This window comes from Camellia sinensis, chromosome 15, assembly GCF_055761805.1.
Source record: "Camellia sinensis isolate YWXY chromosome 15, ASM5576180v1, whole genome shotgun sequence".
Lineage (NCBI taxonomy): Eukaryota > Viridiplantae > Streptophyta > Magnoliopsida > Ericales > Theaceae > Camellia > Camellia sinensis.
The window spans coordinates 10,838,798-10,858,495 of NC_138975.1; the positions used below are offsets into that span (position 1 = coordinate 10,838,798).

A 19,698-nucleotide genomic window follows, 5' to 3' on the forward strand; every position below is an offset into this window, starting at 1 on the left:
CTCCACTTCACCTAACCCACTATCACCTCCACTACACCTACTACCACATTTTCTTCTATATATAGATTGTATAGGAATTGTAATTTATCAATCTTGTAATACAGAATCAAGATATCAATCAATAATACAATTCTCTATTTTTCTTTATACATTAAAAATTCTACATGGTATCAGAGCAGGTTTAGAACCTACTATTTTTCGCTTCCCCGGCGGGCGGCAACCTCACCTTAGCCGTCCGCCGGACCTCAACCTAGTCCGCTGAATTTTCTAGATATACCTTCACTCCCCTACATCTTCCAACTCTTTCTTTGTGGCTCTAATCATTTTGTTCAATCCACCCACTATTTCCTGGAGGCTGGGATTCTATTGCAGTTTGATCATCACATAACAAATCAATTGCCTCACTCACCACTGGTGGTTCTAGAGTTGCTTCTAGATCAGGCAGTTTGGACACAGTGACAGTTGTTCCTTTCTTTATCTTATATATATAAAAAATTGAATGGAACTCACGTGGGTGCTATTTTTTCTTTTTCTTCTTTCCACAGCCCAACTTTTCCTTGAACCTCAATTTTTTATTATTAAAAAAAATAAAAATAAAAAATAAAAAATAAATTCATTCCATCTAATTTTTCTGCTCAGTCTTGTACCTTCAAGCCATTCGGATTTGCACAATACACTCATTTTATTTCTATCGGGATTTCGCCCTGATCACAAAAAAAAAAAAAAAAAAAAAAAAAAAAAAAAAAAACAACAACAACAACAACAACAAACCCAAACAACCACATCCACAGGCGGGATTTTTCTTCTCTACTCTGCCGCCGGTCTCTTCTTCTTGCCTCCGTCCTGAGCGGCCCTTGCCGGTGCTGCCTCCGTGTTTTCCACGCCGCCCAGCACGTTCACTCCCCCATACTCCTCCACTGCAGCATATGGCGGACCTCCAAATCGGAACATCACGGTGGCTTTCCGCTTCAGCTCCTTATTTTCCGCCTTTAGCACACTTATCTCTGCTCGCGCATCCTTATACATGCGCTGGAGCAGAGCCAGTTGGGCGTTTAACTGCTGCACCTCATTTGTCCTGCTCTGCAGCCGGTGCGACAAGTTTGTGACCGCCGTCATGGTTTCCACACATGACTTCAGAGTATACTGATTGGCCTCAATATCAGTTTGCACCGCCATTTTTTGCTCCACCGACCGCATCGGAAAGTTCAAAGGAGCAAACCCAGAAGTGATTGGTTGGGGTTCACTGGCCACCGCACAAGTTATTTCTCTTGTGGGCTCGTTCAGTTCTGGAAAGAGCGTGAGCAGGTTCTGGGTAGCTGGACGGGAAGAAGAGGCCATGTTTTTGGGTTGCTAAGTGTTTCAGAAAAATAGCAATTTCAGACTGGTAATGTTCGGAAGGGTTGGTGACAGAATGGCAACAGAGTGTTCCAGAATCTCTTTCTCAGAAACGGAAGAGTTTTTTCAAAGGATTTTCGGCGGTTTCAGACTGGTTTGCACAGCCTCCGCCTCAACCTTGGTTAAATAGTCGAGGCAGCCACGCGCATCGCGCGCCTCTTACCACCAGCCGACAAACGGGCACGCAAGCCAAGGCGCCCACGTGCCTCGCCATCATGTCCGGCACACCTTTTGATGAATTGGGCACGCCTTTTGATGGCCCGCCTTTTGACAAAATTGGGCACACCTTTTGAGGGTGCCACTTTTACAAGGGTCCGACAAGACTCTATAAACTGTCCCGACATTTGATACCGGTTAGCTTTTTCAAGGGTCCGACAAGACTCTGTAAACTGTCCCGACATTGATTCCGGTTAGCTCCTTTATGGGTCCGACAAGACTCTGTAAACTGTCCCGACATAGATTCCGGTTAGTTTCTACAAGGGTCCGACAAGACTCTGTAAACTGTCCCGACATTGATTCCGGTTAGTTTCTACAAGGGTCCAGCAAGACTCCGTAAACTGTCACAACATTGTCTTCTACAACGGTCCGACATGACCCCATAAACTGTCTTCTACAAACGGTCCGACATGACCCCATAAACTGTCTTCTACAACGGTCCGACATGACCCCATAAACTGTCTTCTACAACGGTCCGACATGACCCCATAAACTGTCTTCTACATCGGTTTGACACCACCATACAGTGTCCTCTACAACGTTATGACACCCCATACAGTGTCTTCACCAACGGTCTGACACGACCATACAGTGTCTCCTATCCTTTTTTATTTTTATGTATTTTCTTGTTTTGTTACTCTCTCCAAACTCAAGTTGGTTAGTTTCTCTCCTCCTTGAGTTTGCGGGGGCTGTTAGAATTTCCCATCTTTACCTTCACCTACTCCACTACACACTCCACTTCACCTACCTCCACTTCACCACACACTCCACTTCACCTAACCCACTATCACCTCCACTACACCTACTACCACATTTTCTTCTATATATAGATTGTATAGGAATTGTAATTTATCAATCTTGTAATACAGAATCAAGATATCAATCTTCTTTGCAGGACATAGATTGGTTAAGGTCTGTCACTAGTTTACCAATTCTAGTCAAAGGGGTCCTGACGGCTGAGGATGGTAAGCTCATGACTCTGTTTAGATGTTTGTATCTCTCTAATTTTTCTTTTTGACTTTATAAATGAGAGAACCTCTTCACAGGAGCTGAAAAATCAGTCAAAGTTTTTTTTTTTTTTTTTTTTTCAAAATCAATGTAAGGGCCACAAAACAAAAAACCATTAAATTTGAAGAATTTCTTGTTTTTATGTTTATTTCTAAAAGGAATAGTTATATTGGACCCCTATATTTTTGGATAATACGAGCTTTAGCAAACCCATTAAAAATTTTCTTGTTTCATAGGTCTTGAATATTTCTTGTTTTCTACTCATGTTTATTTGTGAGAAACAAAAATTGCTGTTGATCTGGTATGCTACTCTTGGCAGCAATAAAAGCTATGGAAGTAGGGGTTGCTGGGATTGTTGACTCTAATCACGGAGCTCGCCAACTGGATTATTCTCCAGCCACTATCACTGTTCTGGAAGAGGTATCTTTCAGTCTCTTCTCTTCACACGTGATTTTGTCCTATGCAGATATGCCAACAAATTGAATTCAAATATATGCCCTTCTATGATTTTATAGTAACAATATCATGTGGGACATGGCGGATTTGCATAGAATTTATGTTGGATCTATATTGTGTTTAGAATCCATCTCCCCTCGTATATTTTCCTAATTTGACTTTTTTGCTTTCCCTTTAATTATTGGTAATGTTGTGAAGCGTCTATAACACTTAATAACATAAGATATTTGTGGGTTCTCAAGTGCATATCATGTGTGCACACTATAAAACACTAATACCCTAACTAGTCATGTCTTGGAACATAGTATACTTTTCTTCCAAAGCACTTTTAACTTCTTTTTTTTTCCATATATTTTCCCTTGGTGTTCTTCTTATGATACAAGGATCAAATATAATGAATTAAAATCTTGAAAAGTAGGAGTTCGGCTGCAGAAGATCTGGAAAGTGGGCCATAGCATATTGTGGACAACTGAACTTACAGAGAAAATACTTTATGTGCTTTTGCATGTTGAATTTGAATATTAGAAAATTCAACGAAAGTGGGAATGCATTTAAATAGATTATATTTCATTAAACGTGTAGTAGTTCTTACTGCAACAGTGCACGTCATTGGGGGTAAATTTAGGGGTACGGGTCTTGAGCATTTTTCTTTTCCTGGAACCTATGAGAATTTGAAAACAAGCAATATTGCTGCATCGTCTTGCCAATTTATTTCTGTTAGGCACACTTCTTTTCCTTCTGTTTTTTTGAAGCAAGCATTATATTGTGGGTTGAAGGTGGTTCGTGCTGTAGGAGGAAAAATTCCTGTTCTCATTGATGGAGGAGTGAGGCATGGTACAGATATTTTCAAGGCATTAGCTCTTGGTGCACAAGCTGTTATGGTAAACTCTGGCCATGTACTTTTGAAATTCTGTGCCTTTTTGTAGTGTGTTTTAGTGGAACAGCATGCAATTTTTTTTGTGCATCAATTTGCTCGGAAGGATTTCAATGCAAACTCTGATGAGGTCAAACCTCTTTTCCGATTCCTAATTTTGCGATTTCATTTATACTGCTGAAGATTGGAAGGCCAGTCCTCTATGGATTAGCAGCAAAGGGTGAAAATGGGGTGCGACGAGTCATTGAAATGCTGAAGGATGAGTTGGAGCTCACCATGGCCCTATCTGGCTGCCTTACCGTGAAGGATATCACCAGAAGTCATGTGAGGACAGAGTACGACAGATTCAACTGTAGGCTTTAGTTTAGATAAAGTTCTAAGTTGTTGTCGTTGTTGATGTTATTTATCTTAGATATGCTCATACTGATAACTAAGACCCCTAGTTCTGTGATGATTGGCCCTTTAAATACATTTTAGCTTGTGGATTGTATTGTCAAGTTCTATATATTACAAGAACCAAACATGTAATGCTGTGCATATGGAATTTCCTCTCTTCCCAACTGGTTATCAGACAAGAGGCTCTTGGGAGAGAAATTTTGAGTTGGTGAGAAAATCATAAATGTATGTATCACTTGACAGAAGCACTACCTGCACAGAATACCCAAACCTCTCACAAGAGAATGGTTAAAAAGAGAGCAGTGGGTCCCTCATCATGCAGAGAGTCTTTCACAGCAGAGTGGGATCCGCACAATGACTGCCCTCTTAAGTGAATCAAGTGCCCTAATGTCTTTCCATAGACTGTGTTACTTAACTCGCTATTTGTTTCAATTAAAGTTATTTTGAGTATGTCTTATAATTTTTTATTTATTATGAAAAAATGTATAAAAAAATAGGGATGTGATGTGAATTCGTTTGGCAACTCATTGTTTTAGTGTAAAAGTTAAAAAATTATTAAAAAAATTAAAAACCCAACAATTTATGTTAAAAAGTCAAAAATTTCATTTTTTTCTTACTTTTTATACATTTTTTCGTAAAAAATCAAAAAGTCAATCTAAATATAATAATTTTTTTACCTCATATTTTAATCAAAAAATCAAAAAGTTATTAAAATAACATGCATAGTGCTAGAGGCCTCAAATGCCTTTTTTTTTTGGCTATGTTAGTTGTTAGTTTTTTTTGTTTTGTTTTGTTTTGTGTTTTTTTGTTTAAGGGTGATTATGTGTAGGGATGTGTCAAAAAAATTGGATATTCTGCACCAATTCATCGTATAAAATTATATGAAATTAACAAAATTTAACCAACAGCTTAATTGATTAGTCAATTTTATCACTCAACCAGTCCAATTTAATTGATTAATCAGTTAGACTATTGGTTAAAATTTGTTAATTTCATATAATTTTGTACGATGAATTGGTGCAGGATGTCTAGTTTTTTGGCACACCCCTACACATAACTACCTTTAAAAAAAACAAAAAAAAAAAAAACAAACCAACACAGCCCAATAAATAAAATTAAATTTAAAAAAAAAAAACTGATCAGTCAATTTTATCATTTAATCAGTCCAACCCAACTCACTTGCGGAATGTCTAGTTTTTTAGCACACCCCTACACATAACCACCTTTGCAAAAAGAAAAGAACAGAAAAGGAAAGAAAAGAAAGGGAAAAAAATTAAAAAAAAAAAAAAAACCAAACTAACACAGCTTTAGAAATTATTGGTGAAAAAGATAAATTATTATTTTCAAGGATTTTTTTTTTTTTTCAATTTTACTCCACTGTTGGCCGATTGTTGGAAAAATCATCGGAGGTGACTGGTGACCAACAGCGGCATGTGGTGGCTGCCAGCGGTGGTGGTGGTGGTGGTGGTGGTGGTGGTGATATAGACAAATAGATAAATTAAGTAGACAGATAAATGACACATGAACAAATAAGAGATGATACATGGGCAAAAAGGTAGACAAATAAATGACACTTAAATAAGTGAGGTGAACAGATAGTTGATTTGAATAGACAAGTAAACAATGAACCAATAAACAAAGTACCTAATATTTATAGTGGACCTATGACCCTAGTACCCTTTTCTTTTTCTATTTTTTCATGCCTTTATGTGGGTGCTGATTTCCGACCATATTGCCAAACATGAACTTAACAGAAGAGCATAGGCAGAATAGATCACGCCCGAATGACCTATCACAGAAAGATAAGAATACCAGCAATAGTTTGTCTACCCAGGGACACTCCGACGATCAAGTCAGTACTCAATTATTTCTCAAAGATAGCAAATAGTGTTTCACTCACTAGCCAGAATACAAAAAGCGTACCTTAGACCCACGAGGGTGCCTTACTTTTATAGCCAGCACTAACCTGATCCTATAGAAGCCTCGCTTCAATGGACTTTGGTTCAATGCTCATCTAGGACTCCCCACCGAATAGAGATAAACTCCCTAAGAGCTTTATCTTTATCCAGACCAAGGTCCTCCCCAGTTCTAGAACTCATGTCCCTTATCCACTCATCTCGGATTTTGGTATCTCCGCAGATAACCTTGACCTAGCCAAGATCACTTCAGCGGCATGACCAAGACACATGGCACCTCGGCTGACACTTCGACATCACCTTGGCCATGTGTTGCCATTCACAAAATATGTCCCCACAACTGCTCCCTAGGTTCTATTACCTCGGCATCCTGAGTTGATGGAACCTACATCATTTGTCCACATAACACGTCGGCTTCCATTCTTCATGACTGAGATTATTACACATCGGCTTCATATGACCAAGACTCAAGAACTAAGTTCTTCGAGTTCTTTAACCGAGATCGCTCCTCTAGCCGAGGTTTTTGCTTCATTAAATCAAGAACTCCAAGAGTTCTATCTACGCAAGAGCTGTCATGCACGGTTTTCTCAACCGTTTCATCCACGCGTCCTTCTTTCATTGATTCGTACCTGACATGTGCCATCAGGTCGTGTTGCTTTTGCACACGCCACCTGACAAATACGTCGTCCAAGGCATATCATTTATGGTTTGCCGCCTTTTTGCATTTTAACAAAACTTCTTCCTCTCTCTCTGTCACTTCACTCTGCATTCCTTCGTTTTTGCTTAAGCTTTCTCTCTCTAAAACCTCTCTCCCAAAACCGCCATTGTTCAAATCTTCAAGCTCTGCAACTTGCATCGATCACCTCCTCCGACGAAGCATTTACTGTTCTTCTCCACTCATTGCCACCGTCTGACTCTGGCGTACCTCAAACCGATGTCCTCAACCTCGGACCCAACTGGTGAGTTCCTTGTTTTCTTCCAACTTTCAGTTTATGCCCTCCATGATTTCGAATATGTTTCCATTTATACCATATGTTCATTATGTTGCCATTGGATCTGTTTTCATGGTTACACTCTGTTTCTTTCTTTTCTTCGATTATGAATCGATTTCCTGTTCTTAAATCTTAAATCTTGAATCTGCGTAGTCTTTTATGAAAAATGCCAATCATACTCTTTTGCTGTGACTTTTGCACACTGTTGTTCACACACTCACTTGGTGTCTTAAAGTTTTTGGATGAGTACATCTATCATCTTGCTTTCTGCTTCACTCCTGATTTCTATATTTCATTTCTTTTCTGGTTTTCTTGCTTTATTTTCAGATTCTTGCCTCTAATTCTTGTATCTGCATAGATTTTAGGTTTGGGGTTTGATCTAGAACTCTTTTCCTTAGGAAAACTAAACTGAAACCCCCTTAGATTCTTAGAAATCTACACTCCAATTCCTTCTAGAATTGAGCCAAGATCATTTGCCACTTTCCAAACTTCTTACCAAAAAACCTGAGATTGGACTCATTTTGGCCGAGATAATGGGTATGTTCAGGTGGAGGGTTGACACCTCTTCTAAGCTAGAATACTTTAAGCAAAAGTTTTCTATCCCAGCCGACGTTTAAATCTGGTTGGCTGGAGAGAATGACTCCATTATGCCTAGAAATGACTACATGTTCTTTCCTGTAGTCTCTATCATTGAAGGAGGAGTCAGATTCCCCCTCAACACCCTTTTTAGGGAGGTCCTTCGCTATTACAAACTGAACCCCATACAATTAGCTGTAAACTCTTTTAGGATTATAAACAGAATCACCGAGTTGGAACGTCGGCAAAACTCTAGGATCACCTTGTTCGATATCCAATATTGCTACATGATATGTGGCCTTAAAACCAAAGCTGGCTATACATATTATCTCAAGCCGAGATCCATCCAATATAAGTTGATAACCGATATTCCAGACTCAAATAAAGGCGCAACTGATGACTACCTGATTGTCTCGGGCAATTAGGAGTTCGTGCCAGACGACGAACTCCACCTCTTCCCATTGTGCCGCGAAGTTTTTAGGGATGACAAGGGTAAAGACTTAGTTTTCCTCCCTAGAGTCCCTCCTCTTACTTTTTTAATCATCTCTCTTTTAATCTGTTTCTAATGTATGATCTTTTTTTTGCAGCTCTTCTCCAGCCAAAAAAAGGCTTTCACCGATACTACGCGCTAAGCAAAGACTTGGTTTGCCTTCTCGGCTTGCCAATCGAGCTTCGCAAGGCTTCAATCCTCCGCAACTACATCCCGACGTATCGAAGCCCGCTGCTCGACATTTCTCGAAAGAGAAAATCTCCACCTTCTACAACAACTCCCCATGTCACGTCATCGCCAAGGCCTGATCAAGCCTCAATTTCTGATCCAGTAGAGCAGCAATCAACATATGCTCCCCAACTTAATCCTCCAGCCCAGCGCCAACGCCGATGCCGAGCTCTACTCTTCGCTCCTGCAGGCAGAACTCGTAGCCAAAAATGCCAAAATACTGAAGCGTCGGCTTACGATCCAGCAAACCCATCCACTGCACTTTCAGCAATCCATTTTGGTACCAAAGTCACTGTTACTGCCACCGCCGACGAGATGGGACACAGTAAGGTTGTCATTGAAGACCTCTTGGCTGACATCCCTGGCGTTGTGACAGTTCAATCCTTCCTATTACATTCCCAACCAAAGGCTAAGCCAAAGAAGGTAAAGAAAGCCAAAGCTAAGGCAACAGTGACTCAGATCAACTCTGAGGACACTTTGCCGATCTCTAAACTAGCCGAGGTTGAGAAAAGCGCCTCCGCCGCTGAGAAGAGGCCTGCTGAGGCTGGTTCATCCGAGGCACTCTCCTCAAAGAGGCCGAGATCTGAGGGTACAGATCAGCCCAGCGTCTTTAAATCCAGCTTCCCTTGGGCCCCGACATTCATGGTAGGTGACCGACCTCTGCTAGATGGCGACAACACGCTGGACAGTGTTGAAGTTGGCGCCGCCATTTCCACTGTCGTTCTCTTTCCAGTCGACATCGACCAAATGGCTGAGCTAACAGAGTATGAAAACTATGCCCTGATGATGCAGCACTGCGTTTTGGTAAGTCTTTTACCTTATCTTCTAAAGTCTTTCAACACTTAGCCAAACTTTTACTAATCTATTTTCTTTTCTTGCAGGCCATCTAGCAGGGTCACTCCTTTGTAGTTAAGGCCGAGGACTATAAGAAAGAACTAGCCCAAAAGACCAAAGAGGTAGCCGAATTTCTCACTTCGCTTAACAAAGCCAAGGCTCGCATCCGAGGTCTTCTTGATCAGGCCAAGGCTACTGAGTTAGCCTTGAAAACGGTCGAGGACCACACCGAGGCTGCAGAAAATGTTGTCGAGGTCACTCAGGCCGAGGCAAAAGAGGCCAAAAAGAAAGAGGCCCAGGCCAAGACCGAGCTCTAAATGGCACTGTCTACAAAGACAGCTGAAATCAAGGAGGTGGACGAGAAAGCCTATGCCGAGGGGGGAGCCGACGTCCGCGAGGAGTACAAAAAGCAAGTTAGAGAGACATGCAATAGGGGTTACACCTTTGGTTAGATAGCTGCTCTGAAAGAGCTGGCTGTCCCCGAGGACTCACTCCTCCGTGATGAGGGCCGACTTGTCGTGCCATTCCCTCCTACTTTTAAGAGTGAAGCTGAGGGGGAAGAAGGGGAAGAAGGAGATGAAGCTGGAGTTGGTGTTAAGGGTTCTGTAGGGGCCAAGTCTCCAACTCTAAATAAACAAGTCCTGGACTTAACTCAAGACGATGAGGACGAGGTCTCCAAGAGTGCCTCTTCCAAAAGAGCCGTGTCAAAAGCCGAGGTACAGACAGTCGAGAAGAGCCTCGACAAAACTCTTCAGGAGATTGATACTGAGATTGAAGCTAAAAGGACTGCCGAGAAGCTTTCCCAGCTGTCTGCCGAGGTTGACACTCAACCACCTGCCGACACTGAATAGCTTGTTTAGAATCTTTTCTCTGTTTTGATATCTTGTATTTTTTTCTCTATAGTCTCTGTAACTTTGTTTAGACAATGTTTTAATTCTAGTCTGGCCGAAGTGCCTTTTGTATTTGAACAAGTTGTCTTTTGAATACAAGCCTCCTCATTTCTTCTAAGTGTTGAATGTTTGCCTCATGTATGTTTCATTATTTTTCTTGCTTCCATACTTAGAATATTTTTGCATTCCTTCAAAATATAACTTAACTGTATAATGACTCCGGGATATAATACCTCGGATATAAATCATAACTGTTTTTCTTGGCTAACACTTAAAAATATCAAAATATTTTTGCAAGTGTTATCAAGTATTGCTCTTTTACTTTCACATGCTATCTTCTATCAAGATTTCTTCCTTCTACTCTTTCCAAGCCTGGTAACCTGGTTGGCCATCTCGACAATTACATATCTCGAATACCTTTCCAATATACCTCGGCTAATTTCAACTTGCAAATTTTTCAGAAATTTTAACAAATGTTAAATTTCAACAAGTCCCAAACACTTCAAATTTTTAAGCTTATTTATCATTCTCCAGCTCTTTGTCCCCTAATGTGAACCTAAGTTTCACTTATGTTCACATTAAGCGTGTACATTTTTTCGCCGAAGTCAGATTCAAACAAAGACTAGCCGAGGTTCTCAATCTTGGTTTCTCTGTTAACCTAACTGAAATGCACTTAGTTCCATTCTAAGTTTAATTCTACCGACATGGCAAGTCTAGTTTCAATTCAACTTAGTTCAAATCTATTATATGCAAGTATAATTCAACTCTGCCATATAATAAGACTAAGTTGTTCGTAATGTTTCAATCAGAAACATCGCCAACTTAGTTCAACTCTATTATATGCAAGTATAATTCAACTCTGCCATATAATAAGTCTAAGTTATTCGTCATGTTTCAATTAGAAACATCGTGAAAGGACTGGTCAGTCCTATCACACAAATTTCACATATAAAGATCGAACTAAAATTTTATTATTACTTCGGCTAATGTCATAAATTTCAAAAAAAACAAAAATCTAATGATAAAAAAACTTCAGGTTGCAAGTGTTTCAGGGTCTTGGTAACTCTTTGCCATTACTGTCCTCAAGCCGATATGCCCCGTTGCAGGCGACCGAGATAATTCTATAAGGCCCCTCCCAATTTGGGGCTAAGTTTCCTTTTCTGGGATCCTTCTTGTTGCCGACGACCTTTCTTAGGACGAAGTCCCAAACTTGAAACTCTCTTAGGTTGACTTTCTTATTGTAAGCCCTAGCAAGCTGCTGCTGGTATGCCTTTTTTCTTTCTTCCAGTAGGTCCAGATCTCGGGCCAAGAATGCCTCGTTAGTCCCATTCTCTACTCCATGGGTTCTGATCCCAGGGATACTGACTTATAGTGGGATAACTACTTCTGTGCCATAAGCCATGGCAAATAGGGATTCCCCAGTTGATCTTCTCGGCATAGTTCGATATGCCTAGAGTACATTGGGCAATTCTTCCACCCATTTTCCTTTTGCTGCCGACAATCTCTTTTTGATCCTATCTAAAACAGTCTTATTAGATGCTTCTGCATGTCCATTACTCTAAGAGAAACTTGGAGTAGAGTAATAGTTCTTGATTTTGTACTTTGCACAGAAGCTTTTGATTAGCTTATTGTCAAATTGTGTACCATTGTCTGTTATTATTCCCCTTGGGATCTCAAACTTGGTGATGATGTTCTTCCATATGAAGTTCTTTACATCAGTATCCCAAATCTTCGCAAGGGGTTCAACTTCTACCCACTTTGAGAAATAATCGGTTGCTACCAGCAGAAACTTCCTTTGTCTAGTTGCTTGGGGTAGTTGTCCAACAAGATCCATGCCCCACTGGGAAAATGGCCAAGGACTGGACACTGTGTTCAAATCTGCTGCTGGTTGATGTATCAAAAGCGCGAACCTTTGACTCTTCTCGCACTTTCTGACATAAGCTTCAGCATCCTTCTACACGTAGGCCACCGGTACTCCTAAGTAATGGCCCTATGAGCAAGTAATCTACCTCCAACGTGGCTGCCACATACTCCTTCATGTATTTCATACAATAAGTCTTCAATTTGGGATGGGTGCACACACCTCAAAAGAGGGCCAGTAAAGGACCTTCTATAGAGATGTCCCTCTACTGTTAGGCTGAACCTTGTTGACTTCAGTCTGGTCTTGTGCGCCTCTTTGCGGTCATCTGGCAGCTTCCCATCTCTAAGGAACATTACTATTACATCTATCCAACTTGGGCCCATCTCCACATACATTGCTTCGTACTCTGTGATCAGTGGTTCCACACTTGGGCCTAACAAATAGTCAACCATTATTGTCCTTGCCTTCTTCGATTTCATTGCACTAGTCAGGTTAGCCAAGGCGTCGGCATGGCTGTTGTCATCTCGGCTAACCTGCTGTAGTCGGCAGTCCTGAAGCAGGGCTAACAGTCTAACAACCTCTTTGACATAGGCAATCATTCTTTCATCTCGGGCTGCATCCTCGCATGTTGCCTAGTTCACAATGAGCTGGGAATCACAAAAGACTACCACCTCGTCGGCTTCCATTGCTGCTGCTAACTTTAATCCTATGATCAGTGCTTCATATTCTACTTCATTGTTTGAGGCTTTGAACCCCAAACGTATAGACTGCTCTAACATTCGCCCATTTAGAGATACCAATACCACTCCTGCCCCTGCTCCTAGACGGTTTGAACTCCTATAAACAAACAGGCGGAATGAGTCGCCGATGTAAATATCGCAAGGCTTGAGTTTCTCTTCTTTCTTCTGCTCTACTGTGGGGTTTTTCATTCCCAGCTGGGTCTCTTCTTGTTCCCATGGACATCCTAAGTCACGGCTCACCGAAGCCCAATGTGGGATGGCTCTAAGTGTGAACTCGGCCACGAAATCGCAAAAACCTTGGCCTTTAATTGCTGTTCTGGGCCTAAATTCCAGGTCGTATTGGCCCAATATTACTGCCCATCGGGCTACTCTGCCCGTCAGATCTCTTTGTTATAGTAGGGACTTCAAGGGATACTCAGTCAATACCATAATCTTGTGGGCTTGGAAATAACGGTTCAACTTCTTGAAGGCCATCATTAAGGCCAATGTTAATTTCTCCAAGGGTAAATACCTGGTCTCTGCACCTGCTAGGGTTTTACTCACATAATATACTACCTTTGTTCTCTTTTATTTTCTCTGATTACCACTACACTCACTGCATGCTCTGAAACGCCAAGTATAAGAATAGCTCCTCTCCAAGTACTGGATTTGACAGAACTGGAGCTGTTGTCAGGTACTTCTTCAAGTCGACTAAGGCGACTTCACACTCATCTGTCCACAAAAAATCTGTGGCCCTTTTTAATAAACTGAAAAATGGTTTACATTTATCTGAACTTCTGCTTATAAACCTATTGAGGGCTGCAGCCCTTCCTATTAGCATCTGTAGTTGTTTTGCCGACGTTGGGCTTTTCAAGTCCAGGATAGCCTTGATTTGATCTAGGCTTGCTTCAATGCTCCTTCTGGTAACCAAGTATCCTAAGAACTAACCAGACCCAACTCCAAATGATATGTTCTACGGATGTCAAAAACCGCCTTCAAGTTGGCTAGATGATTCTTAGGTTCTTTGGTCTTCACGACTATATCATCAATATACGCTTCTATTGTTTTGCCAATCAGATGTCTGATCTTGGTCACCAACCTCTGATAGGTTGCTCCTGCTTTTCAACCTGAAAGGCATCACTCTGTAGCAATACAGCTCTTTTGAAGTGACAAATGCAGTCTTCTCCTCATCAAAGGGGTACATTGCTATCTGATGGTATCCCCTGTAAGCATTCAGGAAGCTCATCCTTCCATGCCCTGAAGTGGCATCCTTATTCAGACTAGTGAAGTCCACGTAGACCTTTTACTTCTCATTCTTCTTTTTCACAACAACAGTGTTGGATAGCCAAGTAGGATAATTTACCTCACGAATGGCTCTAGCTTCCAACAATTTGTCCATTTCTTCTTTGACTGCCTCCACATGGACCAACGTTTGTCACGACCCGCTCCCCGTACCCAAGGATTAAGCAACGTGATGGCTAGTAACTGAGATTACCTCCGGCCAATTCATAAACAAATTAATAAACGCGAGCGAAAATAATATTCAAGTGCGGATACCAAAATAGTCATTGGAGCTTCTATTTTTATAACAAAATTTATTGACCAAAAGACTGATAGTTATATATAAACATATCATAAAGGTACTATGTGTGTCTATTCCGCAGCCCCGCATCTAAGACTTTCCAAAAGCTACTTTTGAATTGCATTGTTTCCTGAAAATTGGTAAATAGCTATAAGCACATGGCATAGTGAGAAATATTATGCCAAGAGTATAAGAGACACAAAATAACCGTGGATAGTTATGTAACTAAAATATTTAAGATAACTTAGTCTGAACAAATAATCATTTAAGTAGCAAAACTGAGATTATGTAAATAAATAATCATAACCACGATACCGAACAGAACAGAACAGAGGTCACAGGAGTGACAGTCAGAACAGATATACGGATTCAAGAGGTGGCTCGTACGGATTATAGAGGTGGCTCCCACAATAGTGTAGTACTTATCTCTGCATAGCACTTTGCTCCGCACAGAACAGAGGTCAATGGATCCATGACAACAGAAGGCCACAAAGTAACCAAACAGAAGCCAATGGTTATTTAAGTCCCCCAAGGCATGGGACTCCCATAATGGTACTTACAAAACATAATTGTTTATAAGGTTATAGTCAAATATTCTTTAAAATATAAACAAACATATCCATGGGTTTTATTTTAAGCAAATAGGGTTCAGAAAATAATCCACGTAATTGGAATATTAGTATAATTTATAATACTTTATAAAACATAACTTGTATAAAACAAATATGATAGGTAAAAACATACGTAAAATATATTATGGTAACTCAAGATATAATATAACTCACCTTAAAATTAATACCTCACTATTTCTTTTCATTATCAAAAACTCTCTCAACTTCCATTATTTTTTTCTTCCTTTTCTTCCTTTCTTTCCATTCTCCTTCCTCTCTTTCTTTCCTTTTCTTTCTTTCTTTCTTTCTTTCTCCTTTCTTTCTTTTCATTCTAGGTGAATCACCTCCTCCCTATTTAGGGAGGAGAGAGCATACGTGGCCCACGTATCTTCAAAAGATTTGATTTATAAATTATATAGATTTATACTTATCTTTAATAAATATTTAAGATAATTACACTTTGGCCCAGTTTTCTAATATAACTATATAAATAAATCAATCCCTAATTAAATTACACTCAATCGTATACCAACAGAAAATTAATTATTTATTTTACTACCACATCCATTATTATTATTATTATTATTATTATTATTATTATTATTATTATTATTATTATTTATTTACTCTTACTTTTATATTTAACTATTTACTATCTTTAACTTTAATTTGGCCCCAAATAATAATCCTTAATTAATCCCATATTTGATAATCCAATGCCAAATTATATTATGTATTTATTATTATTTAATAATATATTACCACATACAACTATAATACTAGTAAAAAATTTAAGGGACAACTTAAATTTTTGGGTTGTTACAACGTCGGCCTCCTTGCTCGCTAAATGACAGGTTTGGCCAACTTGTCTACATTTAGCTTATGGCAAGTGACCTCAGGGTCAATGCCAGGCATCTCGTATGGCATCCAGGCAAACACCTCTATGTTTTCTCGCAAGAATGACTCTAACGCCTTTTTTTCCTCCTCAACCAAACTTGAGCCGAGAAGGAAGAAGCGCTCTTCATCTCCTTGTTAAACTAGGATCCTCTTTAAGGCTTCCTCGCTTTTGTTGGTCGATTCTTTGCCGACGTCATCCAGGACCTCCATGTCCTTGTCCTCAATTTTGATTATCTCTGCCTCTCGCACATTGCAAGTGAATTTCATTGCTGCCATGGAGCAAGTCTTTACCTGTACCTGATCCCCTCTGACCTCCTTAATTCCATGCTTTGTTGGGAATCGCAACAGCTGGTGCAGTGTTGAGGAAACAGTCCTCATTGCGTGCAACCATGGCCTTCCCAAGATAACATTGTAAATTGAGGGAATGTCAATTATTATGAACTCTGTGCTTATCTTTTTGGTGCCTGTGTGCACTTCCAAACTTATTGCTCTCAGGGGCCATGTCGGCGTTCTATTGAACCCGACCATTGGATTGTAGGAGATCATCTCGGTGAAGGCCGAGCTCCTTGTAATATCTGGCATGCATGATGTCACAAGAGCTGCCTTGGTCAATCAGAATACGCCTTACCTAGCATTCTCCAATCTTGAGGGATATCACCAGAGCATCGTTGTGTAGATGCTGCACCATGTCTAGGTCGACTTCAGTAAAGGACACCATTGGTCCCTGGTACTCGTCTACCCTAGGCCTCTTTTACTGGACCTGATACACATGCTATAAGTGCTTTACCCTCTCAGTCTTCCCACGTACCTCGTTCTCATTGACCTTCGAGTGAATCACATTGATCACTCAAGGTCCGTCTACTTGCGGTTGTGGTGCTGGTGGAGGTGGTGCTGTCGGTACCTGGAGCATCCTTGCTTGCTCTTTCCTTGTATTGGCCTCATCTACTAGGTCCCTTAAGTGACCTTGTCTTACCAGATCTTCCAAATGTGCTTTTAGGGCTCTACAACCCTGTGTTAGGTGTCCATCTTCATTGTGGCAAGCACGGTGCTTTCCCTAGCTTCTTCCCATGAATTCGCCAGGAATCTTTTCTAACGCTCTATAATACGGTTGGTTCCTGATTCTTTCCAAAAATTTATAAATCGGAATCCAGAATACGGTGGGGACTGCCAGTACAGCCCTTAGTCCTGTCTCTTGCCTGTTAAATCCAATATTACCCCGGCCTCGCTTTTGTTAGCCGTTTCTCTTTTTATGTTTCGAAGCCTTTGTTCCTAGCGTGTCTTTTTCGGCTCTCGTATATTTCTCGATCCTAGCCATGAGTTCCTCCATACTTTTTGGTAGCATCTTTGCCAGTGACTTTCGAAGCATGTAGTCATCGTTCAGGCCGTTCTTAAAAGATACGACCACCAACTCTTGGTTGCACCCTGGTATTCGGTTAAAAACCTCATAATATCTTTTGGCATAAACTCTGAGGCTTTCATCCTCGCCAATTCTCAGAGCCATCAAGGAGTCTACCCTCAACAGCTGCAGTTTGTTTGTAATGAACCTGACCACAAGCATCTCGACCAGGTCTTCCCAACTTTTCACAGTTCCTTTTGACAACTTGTGAAACCAATCTGATGCGATTTCCCTAAAGGATGAGGGGAACACCTTGCAAAGCAACAGTTCATTCCCGGTATACAGTGTCATTGAGTTCAAATATAAGCCGACGTAAAAGTTAGGATCGAACTTACCGTCATATATCTGAAATCTTGGCATGTGGAACCTTTTCGAGGCCTCAAACTTGTCTAATTGTACTGAGAATGGTGTTCTCGATTTGATCGGAGACGTGACCTCGGCATCTTGTCGTTTCCTCTAGAGGTAGTCCCTCAAATCCTACTTAGTCCGTCCAAGAGCTCGGCTGCCAACGGATTTTAGCCTTTTTGGTGCACTGTTCCCGGTGTTGTTTTGAGTCCACCTCTTGGACCTCCTTTCATTCATCGTACCAAAACAAAGCTCATTCCCTTGAATATGGTGATGTTCCTTGACATAAGTTTCCTTGGCACGATGTGCCTTCTGAGACTCTCCTCTCATCGATTCTCCTTGCCCGACCTCCCACGAAGGCCGATACGAATGATCCTTTGCCCTGTCATGCTAAGGGACTGCAAGGATTACTTTTTGTCCCCCTTTCTGGGCATCGTTCTTGGCCGCTAGAATCGGTGTGTCCTCCAATGAAAATGGTGGCTGCATGACATTGTTTTGCATCATGAAGTTGACAACCGATTGTAGGTCTGCCAACTTGTTTGTCATTCCCTTAATCTCGCCATCCCTCCTCAGGCATCTATCTTTCCATACCTGGAGGTCGCTTACGTTGTAATACTCGCCTTGACATGCTTTCTTCGGTACGTCTCCCTCTTGGCCAACGTCTTTTTCACCAGGATTCTTATCCCGAGGTTCTTCATTATAGTTGTCTTCTTCAACATTAAGATCGGCACTTTTACCACTCCACTAGGGACATCGCCCTCAATATTTTGTTTCTGCTCGTCGTTGGCCATCTATTCTCCTTATGTTTCCCACAAACAGTGCCAAATTGTGGGTGCTGATTTCCGACCACACTGCCAAATAGGAACTCAGCAGAAGAGCACAGGCAGAATAGATCACGCTCGAATGACCTATCACAGAAAGATAAGAATACCGGCGCTGGTTCATGCACCCGGGGGCACTCCAACGATCAAGTTAGTACTCAATTATCTCTCAAAGATAGAAAATAGTACTTCACTCACTAACCAGAATACAAAAAGCGTACCTTAGACCCACGAGGGTTCCTTACTTTTATAGCTAGCACTAACTTGATCCTGTAGAAGCCTCGCTTCAATGGACTTTGATTCAATGCTCAACTAGGACTCCCAGCCGGATAGAGATAAACTCCCTAAGAGCTTTATCTTTATTCAGACCAAGGTCCACCCCAGTTCTAGGACTCCTGTCCCTTATCAGCTCATCTCGGATTCTGGTATCTCCGCAGATAACCTCGGCCTAGCCTAGATCACCTCGGCGTCATGACCAAGATATGTGGCACCTCGGCTGACACTTCGATGTCACATTGGTCACGTGTTGACATTCACAAAATGTCCCCACTCTTTCCATTTCCAAAACTAGCAGCTATGAGTAGAAGATGGAATTTGAATATTCTGTCATTTATTTTATTTCATAGCAAAACACACCATCATTCTTTGTTTTGCATAGTTCTTTGATGACATGATTACAATTCCATCCTCAACCTCGGTCATCACAACGTCTCTATACATAAATATTAGGTTAAAAATAGTAGTCATTTTACAAAGCTACAACACCATTGTCTTTTCTTATGCAAATACAACTTGAACCAATTGTAAATGAAGGAAATGAAGAAAATGAAGAAGGCCAACACTTCAGTCCCAATTGTAAAAGTACCATCACAAAGGATTCAGTAGTGGTAACATTTGACAAGTGTGCCTTCAAGGAGTCTATTACGAAGTCAAAATCATGAGCCAATCATGAAATATATTCTTTCACATTATTAGTTCCAAAGGCAGAGTCATGAGCAATTTAAGAAGGCCTTTGATAAACATGAACTGTTCAATACAATCCAAAGATCCATATCCATTTGGATCCTGTCCTGGTTCAATGAGTCCACTCCGAAGTCACAATCATGAGCGAAGCATGATTTCTTATCCTTTGAGGAATCCAATTCATGGGCAAGGTCCTAAACGAAGCGTGAATCCTAATTCTTCAAGGCATACC

The 19,698-nt window shown here is 40.8% G+C and overlaps 1 protein-coding gene across 11 annotated transcripts in view; it reads left to right on the forward strand.

Moving 5' to 3' along the window:
- LOC114320058 (peroxisomal (S)-2-hydroxyacid oxidase GLO4) overlaps positions 1-19,698 on the forward strand; it is a 64,489-nt gene that overhangs the window by 3,453 nt on the left and 41,338 nt on the right. For 9 of the 11 annotated variants that reach the window (XM_082909726.1, XM_082909730.1, XM_082909723.1 and 6 more), the window contains 3 exons: positions 2,939-3,039; positions 3,852-3,956; positions 4,133-4,486. In XM_082909726.1, the coding sequence (XP_082765852.1) occupies positions 2,939-3,039; positions 3,852-3,956; positions 4,133-4,312 (386 nt within the window). In that variant the 3' untranslated portion in view covers positions 4,313-4,486. Of the gene's footprint in view, positions 1-2,938; positions 3,040-3,851; positions 3,957-4,132; positions 4,487-19,698 lie in introns of those variants that run through there. The other 2 variants (XR_014357029.1, XR_014357028.1) reach the window with 2 other exon arrangements.